Source organism: Malania oleifera, chromosome 8, assembly GCF_029873635.1.
Source record: "Malania oleifera isolate guangnan ecotype guangnan chromosome 8, ASM2987363v1, whole genome shotgun sequence".
NCBI lineage: Eukaryota > Viridiplantae > Streptophyta > Magnoliopsida > Santalales > Ximeniaceae > Malania > Malania oleifera.
Window position 1 is genome coordinate 81,471,818 of NC_080424.1, and position 27,327 is coordinate 81,499,144.

The 27,327-nt window shown below is 34.0% G+C and overlaps 1 protein-coding gene across 1 annotated transcript in view; it reads right to left on the minus strand.

The window, feature by feature from the left end:
* Nucleotides 1-2,016: 2,016 nt before the first annotated feature.
* Nucleotides 2,017-27,327, minus strand: part of LOC131162073 (transportin-1) — a 44,788-nt gene continuing 19,477 nt past the window's right edge. Inside the window, exons 15-29 of the mRNA XM_058118207.1 lie at nt 26,960-27,082; nt 26,811-26,885; nt 26,555-26,626; nt 26,352-26,462; nt 23,538-23,621; nt 19,522-19,629; nt 17,879-17,980; nt 17,183-17,245; nt 17,033-17,107; nt 10,888-10,959; nt 10,678-10,802; nt 3,947-3,998; nt 3,795-3,863; nt 3,621-3,680; nt 2,017-2,723 (exon numbers count right to left, since the gene is read on the minus strand). Of these exons, the coding sequence (XP_057974190.1) occupies nt 2,640-2,723; nt 3,621-3,680; nt 3,795-3,863; nt 3,947-3,998; nt 10,678-10,802; nt 10,888-10,959; nt 17,033-17,107; nt 17,183-17,245; nt 17,879-17,980; nt 19,522-19,629; nt 23,538-23,621; nt 26,352-26,462; nt 26,555-26,626; nt 26,811-26,885; nt 26,960-27,082 (1,275 nt within the window). The 3' untranslated portion in view covers nt 2,017-2,639. The remainder of the gene's footprint in view (nt 2,724-3,620; nt 3,681-3,794; nt 3,864-3,946; nt 3,999-10,677; nt 10,803-10,887; nt 10,960-17,032; nt 17,108-17,182; nt 17,246-17,878; nt 17,981-19,521; nt 19,630-23,537; nt 23,622-26,351; nt 26,463-26,554; nt 26,627-26,810; nt 26,886-26,959; nt 27,083-27,327) is intronic.

Consider the following 27,327-nt stretch of genomic DNA (forward strand, 5'->3'; position numbering starts at 1 on the left):
AATATGAAATAATCCTCTTTTTTAAGTTTGGCTACTAAGAAAAATTTATAAAGAAAATAAAATATGAAACAAATCAATGAAAAAATTTTATTTTCACATTGTTAATATTTAATATTTTTGAATTTGTAATCATAGTAAAATAAAAATTCAATTTTCGTAGCATTTTGATATACCAAAAAAATTACAATAAAAAATAAATTTACTTTTTATTTTTATTCTCTCAAACAAAAAAATTTGATTTAAAGTCCAAATGGAGTAAAAATGTTCCATTATATTTTCTTCTGTGGATTTATTGGTCCTTCTTTATAGTTTTAACAGCTTGTGTTTGGACAATTGATTGATAAGTGATCATTAAGACAGAGAAACTTAGAAAAAAAAAATTTCCATTAAAATTAAAATGAAGAAATTGGAAAGCAAGCTTAAATATAGCGCAATTAATCCATACCGGCATAGATATCACTCATTTTCAATATAATTTCAAAGCAAAGCTATTGAGTCATCATATGCCTGTAATAATCCAACTTGAGTCTGCAATCCCTTAAATTACCCAAATCAATTTTGCAGACACTACCAAAAAAAGAAGGCAAAATAATTAAAATTAAAATTGTGTGATCTTAGATCATTCCAAAGATCACAATATGGGAAAAGAAATTAAACAACATAAATAAGAAGAAACACAAAGATAAAGGACATACATAATGACTATTACGCATTAAATTAAATTACGATAAACCAAAGTAAAGGCGAATTATAAGATAAATTTAGAATGAAAACAATTTAGGCATACCTCACATGAAAAAGAAAAAGAAGAATATCAAGAGAGGGAGTGAGAGAGAGAGAGAGAGAGAGTATAATCTTGTCGACCTCCAAAACCCATGAAGCTCGGAGGAGATCGAGGAGGGAAGGCTTTGGTTTGCCAAAGCAAATCTTTGGAAGCATGGTCATGCATGTACTTGTTCACTGTTGCAGATCTAAGCATTTGGTAAATCTTCCTACACCCAAACTCTTGGACATCAATGATCATTCATGACTCTACAAATTCAAATAGAATAGGAAAGGGGAAAAGAAAGCATAAAGTTGAAATGTTTAGGATTCTAATGGTGAAGTTTTGACTTCCAAACAACCCGCATATAACTGTCGGATCTAATTGAAAAGACTTGAACAAATGGACTTTTACATTTGAAATTTAGGACATGGATAAAATTTTAATTTTGCAAAAATTAAACATCCGAGTAATTTGAGATTTTGATTTTTTTTTCATCCAATACTTCCAAATTTTAGGTTGTCTTTTTATAAGTAGTTGGGAAAAAGAAACTCACTTCTCCTAAGATTTGTAAAACAAAAACACAAACCTCCTCTAAGATTTCAAAAATCCTAGAGATCTCCCTTAAAATTTCAAAAATATCATAAACCTCCCCTAAAGTTTGACATAAAAACACAGATCTCCTCTCAAAAGACTTGCCTACTAAAAATTTGTCTTTAGTAAACCTCAAGATTGCTCCTGAAATTCTTAAAACCTCATAGGAGGTCTTTAAAATTTTTAGAACCTCAAGAAAAATCCCTATTAAAACCTTAGGAAAAGTTAGTATCTTTTGCCATAAATAGTCTAATTGTTTATTATTCACTCAAGTTTTTTTTTTTTAATACAAAAAATATATATTAAGATGGAAGAGAGATTACATCATAGGGATGGGGCAAGAAATATTTAACATATAAAAAAATAATGAGAAAAAAATAAAGATTTAATAAAAATTAACTAAAGCTGCATTTGAAAACATGACATTTAGCCCTTAATTTAAATTTAGACAAATTCAAATAAATTTTAATGAAATTTTTTATTTTACATCTAATGTACAAATCCAAAACCTAGACGCCTAAAATTTGTTTGTTCTTCTGGTCCTTCACCTTGCTTCTACCCATCTTAACACTTTAATTGAACGTCAGGAAAATTAATGGTCAATGGAGAATTGGTGAAGTAGGCATAATTTCAACAATTTAATTTACAACACAGCCGTGTATCAAATCAAATCATGAACCTGAACGTTCACAAATATTATTGTTTTTAGGAGACTCAAATCCCACAGCTGCTAAATACAATATGAATGAAAGTCCCATGACAAAATAAAACATGGAAACGACTCTCATGGCCTATAATTTGATCCCTTACAACAAAATCTGTGGAATCACAGCATCAAACCTATCCCCAAAAATGATTTGGGAAAAAAAAACCCTCGCCCAAAGTAAAAATGATGAATCTAATGCTAGAACACACTATATCTATCGCCTATTTCAAGATAGATACAAAGGAAGAAGGTAAAAAGTAAAACTTCCTGGAAGCCTGAAATGCCGGACCTCTTTTACAACATCTATGACCCAACCCAGAATTCTTTTTAGCAGCTTGATACAAATCCCTCGGCAGTACAGAAGAGGCACAATTTTAGCTTCAAGTTCTACCTAGAGGAAGAGCAAATCACGTCTTTGCCCATGAAAAAATGTGACCAAACCTTGGCCTTCACTTGACACAAATCCCAGCTCCAAAGATTCAGATGGTTAACAAAGCGCCAACATTTCTCATGCAGATATACAGCTGAGAAGACCCAAACACTGAAGAACACTGCGTATGCTATTGTAAAAGCAAATTAAACTTGGTACTTTGAAAGCTTGTCTTTCACTGGGGGCTCCAAAGCAGACATGCACTGTTCCCACGCTCCATTTCTAAGCATCTGCCAATATATTTATCGAAATACTATTACATCAATATCGTGTCATACTTCTGTAACTACAGGCAAAAGATTAACAATTTGCAATCTCATAACCCCTTTATCTTTAAGGGCATGAAACCTGTAAAGCCTCCATGCTCATTGTGTATGTGCAGTAGGGATTAGGGAAAACTCCAACTGCACAACCAAGCCTCCAAAAAACCCACGTCTCAGCTAATCCCACAGCAGAGGAATAGATAACTCAAAAGCCCCAAAAAACCATGCTTCACCAAACCTTGTGCATGCACATTATCACTTTTTCTCTTATTATTACTGTTGTAATATACTCCAAGTTGATTGCTATAACTGACCTCAAATATATTTCTTGAAAACACCACTATAGTGTTACTGTCCCTATATGAGCTGTCTATTTTTAATTTAAAAAATAAATATATTAATAGGTATGCAATTTAAAAAGGCTATCAACAAAAATATTATTAGTTCAATGGAAGACAAAATATAAGGCTGCAGGTTTGCACCCGCTTGTTTAGTGCAAGAAAAACAAATAAAATCAAACTAGAGAAAGGACTTGAAGACGTATTTCCCAGGATTAACAATCACTACATAATTCCAATGGATAGTGCAATAACTAGTATTAAAATAAATTAATTCGATGATACATGCAATTTCTTTTAATGGGTTTGAATAAAGGAATGACGATACCATTATTAAATAATTAAGAAACTAAAAAAAGCATTTGCTGGAAGCTAATAGAAACCAATAATGCTGCACAAATATAGTAAGTGATTTGCAAGAACATCAAGGGCCTGACATAAATTTGCAGCTCCAATTAGGCAATGCAAAATTCATTCAGCTCCAATATTAGAAGCACAGATGTTTTAGAACAAAAGAACTTCTAACCTGTTTATAACCGTGCAACACCTGGCATACTTCATTGTGCAGCTCCTCGCTTCTTATTTCCTGTAGACAACAAAAAGTCAAAAGGGGAAAAATTGCAGATCTTGATCTCCTTAACCAATCTCTCTTTCTTCTTCAAAATTCCAGCATTGATGAAGGTGGTAAAACTATTCTTACATGCCAACTTGCAATAGCTTTGCACATGAAAACGAGTGAACTCAAAGCCCCTGATGGATTTGCTCTAACCTGCAAAAGTCGCAGCAAGCCCAAGCTATAAATTAAGATATTCATCTTGATCTAATTAAGATACTACAATGACAACTGCGTACCATTGCACATAGACCTCGAAATGCATCTTCCTTTTCAATATCATCACGTATCCTGCCACAAAATGATTGCTTATGAGAAGCTGTTTACTAGCAACGCTATGACTGCTTGTTAAGTAAAATTTGATGCAAGTGGAATTCATGTTTAGTGAAAATTAACTCATTAAAAGGCATGTAGATAAACATATATGCTGCAAGAACGGAAAATCCATATGTTGGTGAAAATACTTAGCAACCCCTCCTCTCCCTTTTCTCCATAACTCCAAAAATCAAACAGCAGCAGCAGCAACAAGGAAAGCAAAAACACATTGTTATTTCAAAACTACAAATGAATACTACAGCAATTACACAAGATCCTTCAGGATTCAATTGCAATCATTTTTTTACTAGTGAAGATTCGGAAAGATTACAAAAGAGCTCATAGAAGGAAAATGCTTTGCGTAACAGTCTTGGGCCCAACTCTAGTGAAGTATTGTCTGCTTTGACCCACTGGTCCCACGAATTAGTCCTATAAAAGGTGCCTCACATAATTAGTGCTCAAACCATCCTTATAAACCCAAGATCTCCCTAATACAGATTCAATGTGGGACCAAACAAACTCTTCCATCCAATCTCTGACGTCTTCTTCTGAGTGGCTTACACCTCTATGTAGGATCCACCTATATGATGGTGTACCCCCAGGATGGCTCTGATATCAAATGTAATGATTTTTTGCCCAACTTAGGTGAAGTATTGTCCGTTTTTGCCCACTAGTCTTACAGATTTGTCCCATTAAAGGCACCTCACATAATTAGAGCCCAAACCGTCCTTATAAATACAAGATCTCCCTAATACACATCTAATGTGGAACAATGACACTTTGCATCAAATAATTTGGATTTTGGTCAGTAAACCTGAGTCTGAACTAGAATTGCAAACAGAGATGTTGCAATCTGTTGTCAGTCCATTGTAGCTGGGGTATTCCAAAATTCCTTCTAATTTTCAATCTAGCTGGCCCTCTATCATAGTATGGAAAGAATCTAAAAGCCAATCCATTTCCTTCTTTATTCTCCCCTTCTGATTTAAAGATTTTATGCCTTTTTGAACTCAAGCATCTTTTCCCGATTAATAGCTAGGTGATGAAAAAAAATATTCTTGAAAGTTGCAACTGTTAATGATTATTTTGGTCATTTAGCATTATTAGCATGTTCTAGTGTTATGATGATAACTGCGAGTAAAGGTTATGGTCATTTGTATGTACTTGACATTTATAACAAATAGAGGGGGACCTATCGCTGTGATTATGTCTTTCAATTCATCAAATACTTCAACTTGGTATCAGAGCAGGATCCAACCTAAGCCCTAAGTGCATAACAAAATCAAACCCTAAACCTCAAACCTGCTGCTGCAGAAGGATTGTTCACGCCACCAAAGACCAGAAGCAAAAATCCAGGACCTTCTGGAAAACACTGTAGCTGCCAGAAAATACAGGCAGCTGCAGCCCTCCAGAAACTAAGAAATCCTTCATATTCTGCAAAAATAACCACATAGACATGCACACTTGCCAATCTAGTGATCTGTGAAACTTCATAGCTGCTGCGCAATCAGGAAGCCGGCAGTCCCAACTGCAAGTGCCAGCACGTGAAAGGTTTTTGAGCAAGTTTTCTGCTCCAATTCTTTCCAGAATGCTTTCATTTCTTCCATAGACTGTAATATCAAGTTGTTTGTCATGTTTTTTTGTTCAAAGAATCCACCTTTCTCAATAGTTCACTCACGGCAATTTGTTAGCTGTTCAGTATTAAGGTGATCAGATGGTGTTTTGTGGCAGTGGCAACATGTGTTGGCTAATTTTGGGGCTGCAACAGAGTTATGTCCAGTTGTGGGTGACATGTTCATGATTGATTCAGATATCAACCTAATTTGTTGTTGTTTGGTATTATTAAGGTGATTGGTCAATGCCTTGTGTACACTAATTTTTGGGGGGCTGTGCCAGCACTATGTCTGGTTGTTGGTGACTCATTCATGGTTAATTGAGCGGTTAACCTTATTTGTGGTTGTTTCAGTTGGTCCAGAAGTTTAACTTGCGAGTTTTGGGATGGAGTCTATGAACCCCAAGAGCATTTTGCCCTCTGTGTATTTCTGATTCGCGCTGTATCAAGATTGTGTGTGTCGGGATGGCGTCCCCAAATCCCAAAAGTGTGCTTCCCTTGTCAGTCACTTGTTCAAGTGAACAGTGTATTATAACTTTTCTCAGAGGAAGAGTATTCACGGTTGCTATATTATCAGGCATCTCCACAAACATCTTATCACATTGCATCTTTTGCTCAGAGGAGGAGTATTCAAGGTTCTTGCAGTATCAGGCATCTTGACAAGCATCTCATCACATTGTATCTGCTGCTTAGAAGGGTAATCCTATAGTTTGTATGTCATCTGGTATCTCTCCCACTATTCCCTGGGTTATCGACTTTGCTGCTACTAACCATATGACAATTAAGGGGATAGTAACAGTAAATCTTACTTCTTCCATCATTCTCTTCTATTTTGCACATTGCTAAATCTCCACTCGATATGGCTTCTATTAGTAAAATTACAAGGTCACCAAATTGTTCTGCAACCTTCTTTCCTTGTTCTATTTTAATTCATGATGTGAAGATTGCATCTTGGCACAAGGCGGGAGGCTGGTGGACTTCATTACTTTCAGTCGCTCTCTCCTCCTATTACACGCAATGTCGCTGCTACACAACATCAAATCCATTGTCGCCTTGGTCATCCATCATTGGACAAGTTCAAACAGCTACTTCCCACTTTGAGTTTCCATGTCTAATCTTGAGTTTGTGTTCATTACAAAATCATCATCATGTTCCCTTTACTTCCGAGTCAATAAATGGCCCTTTCAAGTTTCATGTTAGTCTATTCCAATGTTTGGCGTCCTAATTGTCTCAGTCAAAGTTAGGGTTTCAATACTTTGTTACATTTGTTGATGGCTACTCCAAAATGACTAGGTTGTATTGATGAAAGATCATTCTAAGTTTGTTTAATATCCTTTGTGCTTTCTGTTCTCTAATAAGGACTTAGTTAGATTTGCTAGTCGGGATACTTCGTAGTGATACTACTAACCAGTACTTCAATACTCCTCTAACAATCATCCTGTGCCCACACTCCATAACAAAACATATTATTGAAATCACTCGAGCATTATTGAATCAAATGATTGTCCCCAAAGTATTTTGGAGTGATGTTGTGCTCACTGCCTACTCTCTGATCAATAAAATGTCATCCTTCATCCTTGGTGGTAAAATTCCACATTCACTTATCATGTCTAAAGCTCCGTTGTTCTCATTTCCTCCTCATATATATGATTGTGTGTCCTATATCCATCAATTAAGTCTAGGAACTGATAAATTGGATCCTCATGCTATCAAATGTATCTTTCCGGGCTATTCCTATACTCAAAATGGGTATCGATGTTATAGCCCTTATTTACATCGATATTTTGTCTCTACTAATGTCACCTTTTTTGAATCTGCATCATACTATTCTAATTCCTCAAGTTCTGTTGACCTTGATGAGTCCCTTCCTCAGTGTAGCCTTCCAAATCCTAGCCTCTTATCTTCATCCAATCCTCCTACATCTTCATCCAATATGAGTCCTTGTCGCTTGGATCATCCCAATTTGCTAGTGTACACACAGCCACTTAAGGGAGGAGAGACTTGCCGATCCTCCTATTGCTCTGCAAAAAGGTAAACGCACTTGTACCCAACATCCTATCCCTAATTTTGTTTGTAATGATTTCTTGACACCCTCATATTACTGTTTTGTTAGTATCCTATATCTTCTATTGCTCTTCCAAAATCTATTTCTCAAGCCCTGCCCCATTCCAGGAGGACTACAATGATGAAGAGATGCATACGCTATAGGATAATGATAATTGGGAGTTGATACCTCTTCCTCCTAATAAGCATGTGGTTGGTTGTCACTGGGTGTATACCACTATACCCTGAAAGTCAATCCAGATGGTTTTGTGGCTCGATTGAAGGCCCCGCCTTGCTACTAAAGGATATAGTTTAGATGTATGTTTTGGATTATTCAGACACATTATCCACAATTGCCAAACTTGCCTCGTTTATTCATGTTTTCGCCACCATATCTATTACTAGCCTCTACATCAACTAGATGTGAAGAATGTTTTCCTACATGATGATATCTAGGAAGAGGTTTATATAGAGCAACCACCTGGTTTTGTTGCTCAAGGGAAACCAGATCCATGTGTCAACTCAAAGAAATCATTATATGGTTTAAATAGTCTCCCAAATTTGGTTCTCAATGTTGTAGTACTTGAGTTTGACCTCCGACAGTGTACAATAGATCACTCTGTATTTTAACACAGTAGGTGATGATGATCAAAGCATCCAGAGCTTAAAATCTTTTCCTACAAACTTAAAGCCCTCGTTTGGAACATCTTAAAAAATAAGTACTTCTTTAGATAAGTACTTTTTAGAAGTACTTATGTCAATATAGTAGTACTCCGCTTACACTTAAATCAGTACTTGTTTCAAAGTACTTTTCCAAATTATTTTTTTAAATAAAAATAAGAATTTTATAAGTACTTAATATAGTAGTGTTTGGTTTATACTAAGTACTTATTTCAAAGTACTTTTCCAAATTACTTTTTTTAAAGGAAATAAGAATTTTCTAAAAAATTAATTTTTTTTGAAAAAAGTACTTAAAATAAGTAATCTCAGACTACTTTAAAGTAAGTAATTTTTCAGATAAGCAGTTTTTCCAGAGTACTCTTTTATAAGCAGTTCCAAACAATCCCTTAAGTTTCAGACCAAAGATTTGGGACCATTGAAGTCTTGGTTATAGAGGTATCAAGATCTCATTCAGGACCATCTTGTCATAGAGGAAGTATGTTTTTGATCTTTTAGATGAGATTAGGCTGTCGGATCAAAACCTATTGATACACCAAACATGAGTGATTTGTTACCAAACCCAAAACAATACCGAGAACTTGTTGGAAAGTTGATTTACCCCACAATCACTCAACTAGATATGTCTTTTGAAACAATCGTTGTGAGTCAATTTCTTGATTCTCCAATAACAAGACACGAGGATGCAATAATTCAAATTTGGAGATATCTCAAAGGTGCACTCACAAGAGGTCTCTTATATCAGGACAGGGGTCACACTCATGTTAAAGGATATACAGATGTTGATTGGGTCAGGTCACCTTCTAACAAAAGATCCACAACTGGTATTGTATTTTTGTTGGTAGTAATCTGGTTTCTTGGAAGAGTAAGAAACAAGCAGTGGTGGCCAAGTCAAGCATTAAAGATTATAGGGTCATGGTTCACGCTACATGTGACTTTTTTTGTCGAAGAACATGCTGGATGAACTAGATTTTTCACATTATCTGTCTATGGAGTTGATGTGTGATAAGCAAGCTACTATTCATAGAATCATATTGCCTCCAATCCAATTTTCCATGAGCACACAAAACACATTGAAATTGATTGCCGCTTTGTTCGGGAGAAACTTGTGCAGAAGCTCATTACAATCACTAATATGAAGTCTGATTTGCAATTTACTGTGTTATTTTGGTCATTTAGCATTATTAATATGTTATAGTGTAATGATGATGTGTGTATGAAAAAGGGTATTATAGTCATTGGTATGTACTTCTTGACATATATTATAAATTGCAGGAGAGACCTATCGCTGTGACTGGGTCTTTCAATTCAACCAAATGCTTCAACAGTAACCCACCTCAAATAGTTGGGATAAAGGTTTTGGTATTGATAATGTTATCGTTGTACAATTATTGTCAACATATTTCTTGTGGTTCTTTAATTAAAGGGCAGTCCGGTGCACAAAGCTTCCACATATGCAGGGTTCGGGGAAGGACGGACCACAATGGGACTATAATATGTAGCCTTACCTTTCATTTTTGTAAGAGGCCATTTCCACGCCTCGAACCCGTGGACCTCCAAGTCACACAGCGACAACTTTAATTAAAGAAAGGTAATTTTTCATATTATCAGCTGAACAATCCTTTAATCCAAATTATTCCTAGCAGCAAATAATTCCAAAGTTCATTGTATGCCACTGAAAAAAAAAATTATCATACAGAATTTCAGCCAGGGAACAACCATCATAAATCAAGTTCAGAAGAGAGAAGACGGGGGTCGAGGGTTAGAGAGAGAAGGAAAAGCAAGGATAAAAGAGATATTATCATGTCTCTCAATTGCTTCATAACATGAAATTGAATCAATTTTACAATACGTAAAGCATGAATTATGAGTAAAGTTAATTTAAATGGAAAAAGGTCCTCACTATTTAATAGATTAATTATTTTAAAACTCTAGAAAGATATATACTTCACAATTTATTCTAATGTTCTGAACTTTATAGCTTGTGTTAACACTCAACGCCTTGTGTTTGTTTGAGGAGCAGGATTCTGCGTGTTTTATTAAGTCACCTACATGACCTGCATATGCGCGTGTTGGCAGCAATTTTATTACACAATTACTCGCAAATACACAATGTAGATGTTCCAATTTTTATGGACTTAGATTGCAATTAACACTGCATATCAGCAATTTCAAAAAATGTTGAACGGCAGTACACTTTTTGTGTAACTAAACAAAATTTTCCTTCAAGATACAAGGAAAACATAAATAAACTTACACACACATATAATGCAGAAAATTGTCTTCAAGAGGTGAGGAAAAAATAAATTTTTAAAAATAACTTACATAGATAAAGCAGTACACCATGATTGCATGAAATGTTCCATATGTGGCGACACAATCTCTGGACAGACCCAGGCAAGCCTCCCCAGCGTGATAGCACTATTTTCTATGAGTGACTTGTTTAGCTCCTGTACAGCACCCATAAATACAATTAAAAATGTTACATTGTCCAGAGTACACATGAATACCCTCATCAAGGAAACTGACAATCACCTCTGCATGCTTTAGTACTGGCACAAGGCAAGACATAACTGTCATTACAACGGGGGAGATTTCTTGATGAACCTGAAAACACTTAATTAATATTGTAATATACTGTGAAATTAAATAAAACAATTGAAGGAAACAATTCAAAATGCCCAGAGCATCAAATGTGGGGCCTATATGCAAGTCATTTGACTATCATGTGGTCTCAAACACTTAACTTTTAATATAATACACTCTGAAATTAAACAAAAACAATTGAACGAATTAGAGCAGTACATCAACCAATAACCTAAAACATTCTGCATTTTAAAAAAAACAATGCACACAGGCACACAAGAACTTCCCATCAAGATTAGTCACAGGGAAATTGGTACTCCTTAAAATAGTAACCAGTTTTGTGAACCCACCAGAAATTTGGAATCTTCAGTGTGTATTTTTAAATATTTGGCATAAGTGCTTCATTAAATACATGGGTTATTTTGCCAAGAGAAATTGCTGACAGCACTTTAAGAAATTGAACTAATACTTTGTAACCTAGATGCAAATGCGGCTATCACTTCAAAAAAGTAAATCATGGTTATTAGTACTACTTAGTACTACTCAGCATCTAACCCGTGTTTATCATTATAAACAGTGTTTTAAAAGGCAAAGGCACAAGCATGGTTTTAAATCGCAGTAGCAGATAGCATAAAGTAACAGTAACGGGTGTAATGGGATGCGAGAGTAGCAGGTGTTACATAACAGGAAGCAAGTGCAACGGTTGTGAATTTTTTTCAAGCATGCACAACTTTGTGCATATTAGTGTATTTGCATGTTTTAAGCTTTTAACCATTATTAAGAGTTTGTGTATTTTGAAAAATTATGTGTGCGCACACGCGTGTGCATGTATTTATACTTTATCATTATTCATATGCACGATAAATAAAATGCATTATACACTTCATTAATCTATTAAACACATAAGACATACAATTATATGAATAATACAAATATACAATGACTAGAAAAGAAAAGAGGGTTGACGTTGAAAAATATAAAACATAAATATCAAATTGCTAATTTTATCAAATTAAAATATTTTCCTAACAAGTTAATATTTTCAAATTGTTAATTAATGTGTCTCCTATGAGTATTTAAAAAAATAATAAATTTTGTATCATTATCATCCTCATTATAATCGTTTCCCTCTCGCTGGATAGTATACTAAAAATGATTTATGAAAAAGGGGGGGGGAAGAAAAATGAGAAGAAAAAGTAAAAAATAAAATTTTTTTTTGGCGTAACAGTCCTATAGCAGTTACGTAACAGCCGTAGCAGTCATTATGTAACGGTCACAGTCCGTAATGGCCGCTATGGCCATGATTTTTCTTCCCACCGATTTCGCAGTGTAATGGTATCAAAAACCCAAAAAACCGTTATGTAACGGGGTTACGTAAGCCCCAAGGCATTGAGGAGTATGCCTTTACAGGAATTAAATTTTTGTTTAATATATATAAATATATTAAACATAGTAAAAATAACATGAATACTACTAGATAATTAAAATAAACATGTTCTCTCTGTAAAGTGAGAAGCCATCTACGAATAGAGAGGCTTCCCCGTGAAGATTGCGAATCTGGAGAAGATCTGAGGTTGGTTGATGATTGAAGCAGAGGAAGAGAGAGAGAGAGAGAAGATTGGAAATCATGGTTCTTTGTTGGCTCATGAGAGACAAAATCCTAGTTTTCCTGTTTGAGTAATCTCACTGGAGAAGATCAATCAAGGGAAGGAGTCAAGGAAGCTGTTTCTTCTCTGTAACTTGCACAAATTATGGATTCTGAAATGCATACACCATTTTAGTTGAGGTGTGAAATGCGAGTGTTTTTTTCCCAAGGCGTATGCCCAACTCCAGAATCGTACGCCTTTCAAGACTTTTGCCCCTTTTTACATCATGCCTTGGGGCGTTTTAGCCTCAAAACTCAGCGCACCTCAGGGACACCTATTTAATAACTGATTATTGTTTTCAGAAAATACATCACCCACAGAAAATTTGTTATCTACTAACTGTCACGTGACGACTGAGCTATTTAGGATCTAGCCTATTTCAGCAAATGCCCAAAAAGCCTTTAGGATGAAATAATTTTTGTACTAAACACTCAGAAATTTATAAGGGTTAGCAGCATTAGAAAGAGATTATACAATGGCATGTTGGATGATGACTTAAACATAATTGATCAAATAGAAATTAATATTACACAACTTTAGAAACATCATCAAAATCAAAATTTAGCCATAATTGCCTTCTTCCAATTTGCATGTCACTCCATGGGCTTCTTGTTTTACATAAAGATAACCAAATCCACAATGCTACTCATGGCCCAATAAAGATGAACACTTGTCACACTCAAATTGAATATGCCCTCAAGAAGTTAGGGCATAAGCATTTAGGGATTTTCTTAAAAGATATTTTTTGAAAGGAAAAATTGGAAAAATTAAAACTGCTAGTCATGGTTTTAAAACCCGGACTCAACATAACATATGACATAACTATTATATCAAGCGTGCGCGTGTGTTCATACATAAATAATCCTTTTTGAAATATATTAGACATAAAGTGCATACTAATTTATTGTTTTGTACAAACTAGAAAAAACCATGTAAAAATGTAAAACCACATCAAGTTCCGTCATTTCGTGAAAGATCAACTTGGCTGACTGAGGCTAGGCCAATTTCTGATGGATTATTTGTTAGGAAAGTCTTTTTTTTATAATAAAATAAATTGTACTACGAGAAAAGCATAAACCCCCATATGGTTTGCAGAATAGAATATGACTGCAATTTTTATTTTCATTTTTTGGGATTTGGTTCAACTGCAGCTAATAGCAGCCTACACCACTCCCTTCATCACATTTCCGCAGCCCCCTCCTTCACTCTCATGGCATGGGCAAACCATGTGCCAAGGCAACAGCTTGAGATGGCCTGTCATGCATCATCTTGAAAATGGTAGGTTGATTAAAACTATGTTGCTGTTAGGGGGAGCACATAGTTAAGATGTTGCCTACTTGACATGATTGGGGATGGACATGGTTGGGGCCATGGTCCTTGACAAGATTGCTTATAGCGGCTGTATGCGGTTAACGTGGTTCAGATAGTTAATTTAGTTACAGCTAGTTCCTCAATGACAGTTGCTGCTGCTGGTGTCAAGTTGTGGTTAAGGGGCAAACCATGCTAGACACAAGTGTTGACTCGTAGGGAGTAGACAATGCCAATGTCAATGGCTTTCAATGTTGACAATTGACCATGCAGGGCAGTTACTTGGCAGTTTACCCTTACATGGCTAGCAGACATGCTTGGTTAGTGGGTAAATTCGAGGAGGAACATCCGGACATGATCTTAGTCATTTACTTGTAAGCATAACTTACTCTAAGCTTGTTGGAAATTTTTGGTTACGTCCAGAACAACCTAGGCAGTTGGGGTTGTCAACTGCAGGCCCTTGGCAGTTGGGGGTGTCAACCACAGACCCTAGACAGTTGGGGCTGTCAACTGTGTAAGAAATTAACATGTGGATTACAAGGAGCATGGATGGACGAGTTGTATATGTATCCTGCACATGTTAGAGGGTATTGTCCTTGTCTTTGAATAGAAGGTTGGGAGGTATTGCACCTGTAAATTGCTTGTTACCTTGTGAATGTTTACTTGAATCATATCCACTTGCAGGACTTAACCACAGATTGTGTGTGTGTCACATTGGCTTAACCAGGTGTGTCACTTGGTGCCATACATTGTCAAGTTGTGTGCTGTGAACTTAGACCCTGTGACAGCAGTCATAGCGGATTTGGAACCCCATTTCCCACCACTGCAAACAGAAGCCAACTCTAAGCCCTTGACCATTCTCAATCCCTTTCACGAAGGCCACAACCTTCAGAGAACCTCAACTGAAAAAATAAAATAAAATAAAAATAAAAAACATCTGCAGCATTTTGGTTTAATTTGAGAGAACACAAAAATGGAGAATGGCGGAGAAAAAGGGTGAGAAAGGACAGACCTTCAAGCATGTGTAAATCTGATAGAATAAATAAAGGTTATTTTGTAATTATGGAACTTTAACCTGATTCTATGCAGTGAGGGAATCAGCATTCTGGTCCTACAAGACCAGAATCTTTATTCCCATGTTTAAGGGAATCGACATTCTGGGGAATGGCCATTCCATCCTTTTGTGTCAAACCAAATGTCAGAATGAAAATCCCAAGAGAATGATCATACCATTCCGGGGTGAACTTTGCCAACCAAACGAGCTGTAAGAGAAAGCGGACAACCCATTCTTCAAAAAAAATTAAAAAGAGAGGAAAAAACAAAAGGAATCAAGAAAGAAAACCTAAGAAAAACTATATTAGAAAACCCTCTTTTTAGGCATTTTCCCTCATAATTCACATAGCACTGCAAATTTTCTAATTCATGGTGACTTCCTTTCACCACCACCCAGACAAACTTTGTTTCTTCCAGGATCAGAGAGCCACAAGCGCATCTTATCCATCAGTTGTTGAGCTCTAACTCCTTTCCATTAACCACTTCACTGAAATAAGTAAAATTTTATCCGCACACTGCAGCTCTTTACCCAGTCCATCATCTAGAAAAATAGCAATGCTCTCCAAACCTTCCATGGGAGATGGTGGCACATATGAGATATCCCCTAGTAGATCAGATGATTCATATTGTTCCTGAAACTCATCCAATAACATATATCATCACAAGAAAACTTTCTGGCAGCATCTCTCTCATCATCCAACACAACCATTCCCATTGCTTCTCATCCTAACCCTAGTTAGTCTTTTCGTTTATATTACCCTTAACAATAGCAGACTCCACAAATTCCCCTCAGCATTCTCCTGAAAGATTTTGTCATCATCCCATTATCCCAAGTTAGCCCAGTTGGCCCTGTTTCAGCTCAAGTCCAGGTTTTATCCTGGACCTTAACTGGCTAAGTAACAACGGCCAGTCAAACCAGGCCTGGCCAGCCACTGTGGGTCTTAGAACCATGCTATAATTTGAAAAATTCAAATATGATTTGTAAACTACTTATTGATCATTCTAAGCGTACACTACTTGATTCGATTCATGCTAAAAGATGACCATAACAAGAAAAATTCTGTTTCTCCACGTAGAATTTGGAACCCACCAATCACAAAAATGCAACATTGGATTTAACCCACACAAATGAGAGGTATATTCAGGTGTAGATCCCACACCATTTTAATGGATCTAGACAATAACATAACATCCTGTCAGTGGGTTTCAAATCCAACATGTATCGCAAGTACATTTTTCTCAAACCATATCACTAGAAAGTTTAAATTATGTTCATGATCCAAGAACAAGTCTCGATTGTTTTGGAAAGGTTTAGGGTCCGAGAGTTTTTAGAGATTCACTGAGGGGCATTGCTCCTTTTCATATGTACATTTAATTAAATTTGCTAGCCCTGGCTTACTAACCAAATTTAGCAATCCAAAATGCGTAAGATTCAAGTTGAAGTGCAGAAGGAGTGCCCTTTTACAAAAATTGGTAGCCTTACAAAATTATACTCTAGCATTTCAGGAGTTGGGCCTTTTAGACTATGTCCAAGGCATTTTAGGACCATCGTCTTGAGGTGAGCCTTGATTGTGCCTTTTAAACACTATATTGGGGAGGCCAAATTTTAAGTGCTACCATTATCTTCAATAATACTATCAGATAACTCAAGCAATTCACAGTGCTAAAGTCATCATTATAAGAAAGAGGCAAAACACAGTAAAACCAAGAAAACAATTGTCGAATAAGTTTTCAACCACATATCCTTCTGTTTTTATTGCTGGCTCAATTATAGTAGCTGACGGATTTCAGAGATACAACATAATACGGTCATGGGTCATGGTTTGACTAGCAGAACAAAATGTCATTATGCCACAAGGCATAAGATCATATGATAAATTAAGGGCAATAATCAGAAGTTCAACCAAGCAAGTAACTTGATCATCACTAGACTAATGAGGAAAAGCTGAGACTTCTCTTTTGCCAGTGTCTCATTATCATTCTCATTGCCTCCACACTAAATACAGAAACTTCAATACAAAGAACCGAAAATATCATGGCCATACAATATTGCTTAGCTGTATCACAAAATAAACAGGTCAATGTACCTTAACTGCTAGTTCTCCAATTGCCCAACATGCATTATTTGCTACGGAAACAGTTTCTTTGATCTTAGGAGTGTTCTGTAAAGGCCACATATGTTATAAATGACAACCGAACAAATGTAATTCCAAATACATGAACTAAGCTTTGCTCACCAGCTGCTTGGCTGCAACATCAAGAAATTCAGACAAACGAGGGCGCAAATGAACAGGGCAAACCTGAAGAAGTCACCAAAATTCAATAATATACATGAAACATGAATTAAACATAAAATTTCCCAAATGCTAAATACAAAAGCTTCCAAGGACGACTACTGGCCATGTGACCTATTGATATTTAGCCAAAAACTTCATTGAAAGACTTGCTGAGAACGAACCAATCTTACCTAAAATGCAGAATATTCCAGATTGTGGACTGAAAAGGATCATGGTGCAACACACACTATTAACTGTGGTCCGTTAGGAGTATGAAAAATAAGTTATGGTACATGTAAATTTAAGAGAGGATATTGAAGTGTTCCTAAATCTAAAATACATTTTCTTTTGTGAAATAGATAGATAATGATTGAAAATAAAATTATAACATGATAATGCTCTTTTTTACTAATAAAAATGTCATATTGAAAATTTTGATTTAAAATGTCAGATCACTACATTTAAAGTTCCTGAGAAAAACACCACCAGTCTCATCATACCAATTTTCAGTAGACTAGGGTGTTAGCATTTTCCAGTAACAATGGTACGAACCATTAAATTCCTAGTCCAGACTCAAAAGTAGAAACAGAAACCCATCCTATGAGTCGTAGTTCTATTTTTATCCAAAAATTACTTGGTGATTTATTTTTTACTTACTCTAGCAAGGTCCCCTAGAAGAGCAAATGCACTTTGCCGAACATCAGATGCATCATCCATGCAACATTGCAGAAGAAGGTCTCTCAAACTACTTTGTGAAACCTACAAAAGAGATATCGACATGTATGAGCAAGCAAGCCATTGTACAAGCAACATATAATTCCTAAGTACAAGCCATATGCTTAACTAATCTTGAGTATAAAGAATATCCACACCCCATGCAAACTCCTTCAAGGCTGGAATATCTAGTGGACAGACTACTATAACCCAAACTAAATTATTTCCTCAATGAAGTGAATCAGGATGCAATAAGAATTTAAAAAGGAAACAAAAACAGTAAAAAGAGGGAGGACTTCTAAATCACATAGTTGTCCAGTAACTCTAAGTTAATAATCTTCCTAATTGAATAGCAGCAAAAAGAAGAAAAGCAAAAAGAAAATAAGTCCTCCAGTATGGAAATAATCCCTTCAACCACAAAGGCATTTTGGACATAATCCCTTTGTATTATTGAAGCTTCCATGTCAAAAATAGTACACAATGACTTAGCATTATTTACATTTCCATACCTGGAAAGCATTTCCAACAAAGCAGAGACAAAATGATCACAGTTGTTAAACACTTAAACGTGCAAGATAGACACAAAGGGCAACCATGAGAAATGTACAACACACAGGTGCAATCACAAGAAAGGCAAGGCGCATACATGCACTTATTTATTAAAAAAAGTGTGTGAAGTAATTATATAATGAATTTTCCATTTGCAACCAAATTGCCATCAATATTTATAAAAATTAAAAATGTGAACTCCACTAGTCCAAGCCCATTCGGAGCTCAATCAATCAAGTCAATGCAAAGCTATTGGTACTTGATTTGCCTTCTTGGTTTAAAACTAAGCTCTCTGTTACTTGCCTTGAAATAAAATTTCCCTGCTTTGGATATAATTTCAAGGTTTTGAAGTATTTGGGGAAGTCATCAATCAAGACATGCTGATCTAGTGCTATGGTCAACTAAGTTTAGAACTTAAGAACCAGTTTATGAAATACTTACGAGTCACTTTGAATCTTTTAATTTTTAAAAAGATATAATTTTGAGGGAAGGTACCTGAACTTGTAATTGGGAGAACCGAACAGCATAAATCTTCCAATTTTGTTCTCGAAAGAGAGAGTTGACTCTTTATTCTTTAGGAAATTATAACTCAAGCACTTTTATTGAATACACAAAGGGGGAATATTCCCTTATTTACATGCAAAAGCTTAGGTAAATGGGAAGGAAATAGAAATAATGACATACATCTAAATAAGCGGCGGAAATATTTTAAAAAAGATATGCAAACCTAAAATCCCAACCCGCTCCTCCCTCACCCCTGCCAGACAAAAAAAAAAAAAGACATGCAAAACCTGCATAAGTTATGTTAGACACCTCCTGCATGCACATGGCACGTGGCACAAAGGGTGCACAACTGATGCAGATCACACCACTTGAGGCTGCCCCATGCACAAACCTTAGCACCTCTGTGCGCCTAGGGCCTTGAGAGACCCCAGTTTCACTTCTAACAAGTAGGACTATTTGTGACAAATTCACAAGTGCAAATGTTTCATCATGTATGATTCCCAAATTAAAAAATTTTGGAGAAAGAAGAGTACCAAACTCTCTATCCCACCACCAAGACCTTCTGCAAGTACAGAAAGCAGGTCCAGAGAGCATACTATAAACTCCTTATCATACTGAATCCCCGCTGAAACAGGATCAACCTGCAATGAGAATCAATTAAATGTAGTGGAAAAAACTGAAACTTAGATCATCAAAACTCGTATAACATAGAAAACAAACTGCTCAATCAAGATATCTTAAGCAATCAGCTCCAGAGATGCAGAAAAGTATCTTAGAAAGATGGTAAATGTAGCTACAAAAGTTATAATTATGTATATGCACAATAACAGATTTAAATTAAACAGGAGCTCTACCCACTTCTTACCCAATAAATCGAACTCTCTCTCTCTCTCTCTCTCTCTCTCAAAAGAGATGGTAGGAAGTAGCTACAAATTGCACCATAGAATTATATAACTGAATTTCCTAATTCCTTCACATGATAACAGAGAATTCAATCAGTGGCCCAGCCAATTCTTAACCCATTAAATCCGAGCCCAAACTCTCTCTCACTCCAGCAACAAATTAAATATCCTGGTGCCCGCAGGCCCAGCACAAGGCCAAGTTTGTGCTTCTGCTTCCCTCTCCATTTCAGCATAGAAATACCTGACATCATGGAAAGTGATCAGCAGCAAAAAACCAAGGCAACCCAACTTCCTGTCATCGTCTATGACTTTTCCCTTGGCACCATACACCTAGCTCATTGTCAATCTCAATGTATTCCTCTCTACTTCTCCAGCATTTTTGTTAGCTGTCAGTAACTCTCTCTGGTGTACTATAGATATCAGTTCCTCAGACAACAATGAAGTTCCTATACTCCCTAGATTGTTGTCATTTGTTGCAATGTATTTCCCTTCTGGGTCATTTGAGCATTACAGCGAATGAATTCTTATCCTAACCAAAAATTCATGAGCATCTCTCTTCGTAACAAAACTGGTTTATTGTAGCAATCCTAGACTCAAGTCTCAGTGTGAATATCTGCAAGGGTGGAAGCATCAGGAACAGTTCTGTTTCTCATTAAGCACTATTCTACAAGCATGCATGCAGACATGCACTGACTAGAAAATATGTCATGTTCATTGCATGATTGCAAGCAAATAATTTTAATAGTACAAGGACATGATAAATCATAAAAATATAAGTTACGACATGACATAAATACACAAAATAAAATTATATAATATTATATTAAATAAAAACACAGATATGGAAACTTAAATTGTGTAAAATTATATATATATATATATATATATATATATATATATATATATATCGTACATAACAAATACTAGATTTTTCAAATTTATACAACACTATAAAAAATTCTACAAAAACATATGCATCTTCCTCTTTCATTTTTTGTTTTGTAAAAATTGTCAATATATATTTTTTCCATTGAAAATGTCAATAGGTTCATTGCAGTGTTTTTAATTTTTATTTAAAAAATTCAAAGTTGTAGTCTTTATTTATAATTATATTTGTTATGAACAACATAAAGTAAAGTCACATTACAATTTAAAAAAATTCTAAAAAGTGTCCAAGAGGTGTCAACTGTCAACCATGAAAAATACATTTTATAAATATGGACGTGTTTACAAAACATTGGATGCATGTAAAGTATCCAAAGAATGACTGTTACAATTACGACATGAACATGGCAGCGATATAGAATTGGTAGTTTTGTGAAAACAAAAATATGACACTGATAATATGTAATACTAAAATTATATTTTTAAAATTAAAATCTAAGACATTGTTGCCTAAATTTATAAGAACATATTTTAATCCTCATTCTAAATAAAATTACAATAGAGTTAGATCTAGTTGTCTCCCATATACATATTAAACCAATTGACAATATCTAATATTAATTATACTTAGCTTGATTTGATATTCATAATATATTATATTTAAAAATAAATCAAACTGTTATTAAAATAATTTTTTTAAATATATATATATATATATACATTATAGATTAATATCATACGAGATCGTCCCAATCGACATGAAAAAAGTCAAATAAAGTTAGTATCAGACTATTATGTGGCAATATGTACGCAAGGTTATTAGCATAAATATGCGGATATAATGTTTTAAAATATGTGTAAACAAGAAAGGTTGTTATATAATATGTATGCATAGGGTAATTAAAAATTTAAGGATGATATTGTCCAAAAAGATGTTTTTGACAAAACATGCAGCATGTCTTTTTACAGAGCTTTAGCAGTTATTTAATTTTAAAAGATACATGTAGAGCATGCAGGATTTTTTACCAAAATATGAAATAATTATTTAGCTGTTCAAATCAACTTTAAATTTTGTATAAATTATTTTAAAAATAAAAAAAAACAACAACAACAACATTGACTCTTTTTATTATATTATGTGAATCATTCTTTTGATTCACAGAATATTGAAAAAGTTTAATTTTACACACTAAAGTGAACAAAAGGACCTATGAGTAGAACTCAACCAGTTGAGATGAACAGTTTCTATATGCATTAGCAATGTTTTAAAAGGCTCGCCTCAGAGGCTCACCTGAAGGCAAAATAGGCCTACAACACCTTGAGACTCAATCTAGAATACCAAATTCTAAAAAGGCTAGCGCATTACCAAGAAGGCTTACGCATTTGTACAAAAAGCATGTTTTTTGCGCCTTTTTTAGTTGAGGCTTACGTATTTTGGGTGTGTCATTCTCAAGTTAGATTTTCGGCTAGAAAATCTTAACTCCATGTTTATAAGAGGAATCGCATAATATGACTATGAGTTGATTTCTAAAACTCTTGAACCTCAACCTTTCCAAAATAGTTGAGATTTGTTTCTTAAATTTTGAAAATAATTTGACCTTTGTAATGTTATAGCTATCTCTTGTACAGCATGATTTACATAATGAATTCAAGTTGACAATTTTCAAATGGCCAACAAGTGGCCTGTTAATTGTATTTGATATTTTTACATCATATTTGTGTTTTTCTTAATTTTTTCTTCATTTTTAATATATATGTAATTTATTTACATATTTTCATATTTATAAATAAAATTCTCAAAAGGCTTACACACCAATGCCTTAAGGCTTACGCCTCGCCTCTTAAAGGTTAAAACGCCTCACCTCTTAAAGGCTAAAACGCCTCACCTCTTAAAGGTTAAAACGCCTCCCCTTACACCTTTGCGTTTTAAAACATTGTGCATTAGTTAAATATTTATTTCTTGATTCATCAACTAAAATCACTGTAGCTAATATTTCTTGTTTACTTAGTGGTCAATTAGTTTCTTCTAATTTCAAATAAATTTGACTCTTGTAATTTGGAGAGTAATTCAAGGCATATGATTTTATTTTCAATACATATTTCAAGAAATCAAGGTATTGTTTATCATAACGATATAAGAAACTTTACAACAGTTTTAGATGTTAAAAGAGTTTAATTTTTTTAGAATGATCTTTCATTGTTTCGCATTTTTTATGTTATTTCTATTTTATTTTTAAGCAAAAATTCTGCTAGCTTATAACCGCTTTTCTTTATTTAGCATCTCAATTCAAAAAATTTGACATTTCTTTTCTATAAAAAAAAATTTTGACATTTGTATCCAAAGGGTCCTTTAAAACCTATGATTTTATTCCGAATATTTACAATAGTATTAGAAGATGCTAAATTGTTAACTATTTCACTTCTTTTTAGGATAAAAAACATGTATTTAGCAATTATGATTTCATAACTGTCTAAATACAATTTACTCTAATTTAGTGGAATTTCATTCTTTTTAGGAGTGTTTTGTCTTACTTTTATAAGATAAGGAAATTTCTGTCCACAAAACAATTCAAAATATTTATACTTATCTAGAGCTAAACGGGGCATCAGGACCCATAATATAATTGAAGCGTATTAATAATCATCACAGTTCAACAACTTCACACTGAATGTCAAAAAGAAAACATTTTTTACAAACAAGAAAGCAATGATAGCAATCTACCAAGAAGTCAAAAAAATCAATATATAACATCTATTAAAACCTTTGCCAACTGTTCGGTCTGGATGATGTTTATGCACCTCTGAAATACAGGCTCAGCAAATGGAGAAAATCCAGTACTCAAAGCCTGAAAGAAGTAGAACACACAACTCATTTGTGTCAATATAACTCTTATTTATTTCTGGTTTAGAAAAAATGTAAAATTGCAACCCCTAATTTGAATGCCTCAAAAGAAGGATGCTCATTAAAATTTTCCAGACTGATAAAGAAAATGAATTAACAGTGGAAATGCAAATGGTGACAACAACAACAAGAAACCAAGCCTTAACATCCCACTATGTGGATTCGGCTACATGAATCATTTTCCTCCAATTTCCATGATCTCGGGCAATCTCCTCCAATAAACTGAGGGGTGTTAAATCCTCAATCACCATCTCATTCCAAGTTATTCTGCATCTACCCCTACTCATATCCCTTCTACTACCACTAATAGTAACTAGCTCACTCCTAATAGATCTAAAAATACCAAGGATTATGGAAATAAACAGTTAAGGAAACTGACCAGCAACCAAACTGGGGCAAAGGGCTGTCCTGACCCAGTTCAAATGGCCTAACTCAGTCCATCCATGAAAATAGCATGAATGAAAAGTGGACATAAAGTCTACTTAAGACCAAAAAATTATCTAATCGGATTCTTCAAAGAATTTAAAGCTACTTAATAAATATCCTATGGTTCTTGTCATCTTATCAAACAATTTCAATTTCCAAACAAATTTTCCTGCAGAAATGCTCCTATTATGCAATTAAATCAAGTTTTTATTATAAAATGACAAATGGAATGCTTCTTTCCTTATTAGAACTCAAGGTCCAGGGACAAGAAAGAATTTACATGCACTAGTTTGAGGAATTTTCTCATTATGTAGCTTTCAAAAATATAAACCTGCAGGTGCCATCAACAGGTTAATGAAACATACTGACAAAAGAAACCAATGAGTTTGTGATATTCATCCCCCGTTTGGAAGCACTTCAAAAAAAAGCACTTATCACTTAAAATAAGCACTTTTACAAAAAAGTGACGTTTGGCTCATACTACAACAAACACTTATTGCAAAAAGTGCTTTTCTTAAATCATTATGTTGAGAACTTTTTAAGTGAATTTTGAGAAACAAACTAAGATAGCTTTTTGGTCATTTATATGTGACACTGTTCATAGACAGGGTCAATTTTGTAAATATAAGAAAATTTGGTGGCTATTTTATAATTTTAAAAATACATTAGAAGATAATCATATACTATTTAATTGTGTATTATAATATATTGATTATTAATGAAACATAATTTAATTATGGAATGAAGAAGAAAAACCATCAATTAATTTGAAATAATATTAAAAATTAAAAATAATAATTTAATTAATAATATTATTTTAATATAAATTAATATGATAATCATATGTAATCAATATAAATTAAGAACAAGATTATTGTCAATCAAAAAATAATATTATATTATTTTTAATTAATAAAATATTAAAATATTAATTAAAAATAACAGTTAACATAATTATTAATTCAATAGTTAATTAAAAACTAACCATATATTATTTTACTATGCATTATAGCCTATTAATTATTCATAAAATATAATTAAATTCTGGAATGACTAAAAAGAACCAACTATAAATTTAAATTAACATTAAATAAATTAAAATTTTTAATTTAGTTATTATTACTATTTTGAACATAACATAATGTAACCATCATATGTTACAAATGTACATTAATAATAAAATTATTGTTAAATAATAAATAAGAATATTATATTATTTTAGCTAATAGAAAATATTTAAATTTTAAATAGAAAATTAATATTATTATCATTTAAATTTAGTTATAAAAATATTATTATTTTTCAAAAATATATTTAAAAATAACTATATATTATTTTATCATCTATTATCGTATATTAGTTATTATAATTCAATTCAACATTGAACGAGAACTATTTATTAAATTAAATTAACATTAAATAAATTAAAATTTAGAATTTAATTAATAATATTATTTTTATCTTAATTTAATATGATAGTAATATGTTCTAAATAAACATTATTGTTATTGTTAATTAAAAATAATAATCTTATATTTTTTAATAGAAAATATTTAAATTTTAATCATAAATAATTAAAATAATTGTTAATGAAATTTTTAATTTAAAAATTTTAACATTTGTAATCTAAAATATTTTTTTAAAATAATCATATAGTATCTTATAATAAAAGTAAGTATCCAAATACCACTTATTTTAAACATAACCAAACACCACTTATAACTTTCAGTACTTTTCTAGTTCAGTACTTATTAAATTCAGCATTTTTTTTTCTGAAAAGCACTTCTGCATAGGCAGCTCCAAACGAACCCTCAGTGGAAGATGAGTCAATAGATGAACAGGAGGGGAAAGGAAGGAAGCAAGGGGGAAAATGGAGCTTCGGGTATTCACTGCACACTGCATGGTTGCAAATAGCAGAAGATGGTGACTAGGGAACCCCCTTTGCAGCTCCCTCTCTTTCTCACTCAGTTGCAAGAGAGCCAGATCCCAATCACTTTTCAAACAAATGTTTTAAAAACTTCAGATAAATCAACGGCCCCTTCTCTCTGATATCAAAAGATTTTTCATTGCCACTAAAATAAAGATGTTCCATTATTTGTAAGATGATTATTGATCTTGAGGACACACACATTCACACTACAGCATACATTTAGAAGAAAGCACCTGTTTATTTATATCAGATGGGCAAAATCACAATAGAAACCAAAAAAAAAATAGATCAAGAAGCAAAACAGACAGTAACAAACACCTGTGCTATAGATGTAAAACACTCCAGCAGTGGAAGAAGGTCTTTGTCCGAATTTGATAGCTGCTGCCACTTTGCAGTGAGTGGTGGCATCAGAATGTCTAGATATGTGGGCTGAAAATCATCAAGATAAGGACTCATCAAATAACCATCCATCATAAGGGGGAAAAAGCTTGTCAACATCCATCTTGTGCCTCGGATGGTACCTTATTTAGTTCCCCTCCAACAGCATCTGCTAAAGTACCAATAGCATCATATACAATTCTGAGATTCCTTCTCTGAACATGATAATGCAAATAAAAATGAAATTAAGCAAACAGACTAGGAATACCACATGAAAGTAGCCATGGAAAAAAGTACGTAAGCTTCAGTGCACGATTAAGCAATAAAGCGGGATCATGATAACATTTAAGTGAGCCTGGTACAACAAGAACCAGGAGAGGTTAAAAAAAAAAGTTTGACCTGATATTTTCCAAAAGCACACATTAGGTGCTGTAAAATGATATCCAAGCATGGTGCCAACTCTTCTGCAGCCTCCTGGTGATAAATGAATTAGCCACTGATATATATGTAACTAAATAGATTAATTAAACTGCTTTAACAACAAATACCTCTTCAAGAGTTGCAAAAGCAGAACATGCAGCCTCTTGTACCCTCTTATTGTCATCCAATATTCTTCGAAGAAGACCCATTAGAACTTTGTCAAATTGCTCATGACCTTTTTGATGACCACCCTGAAACACAAAAAAAACAGTCAACAAATACCAAAATAATTGAAACCATCTTTACAGTATATCATTAATATCTAAAAAATCACAGTGCTCTAAGGATTACAGATGCCGATTCAATAGCAATTAGAATTGCAGCACCATGCAATGAATGTTAAGCGCAATGTAACCAGCTTCAACTGCTGCCATGGGGTGGGGGGTGCCTATGGTACCAGCTAATTTACAGTCATGCAGTCCCATTATCACCCCCC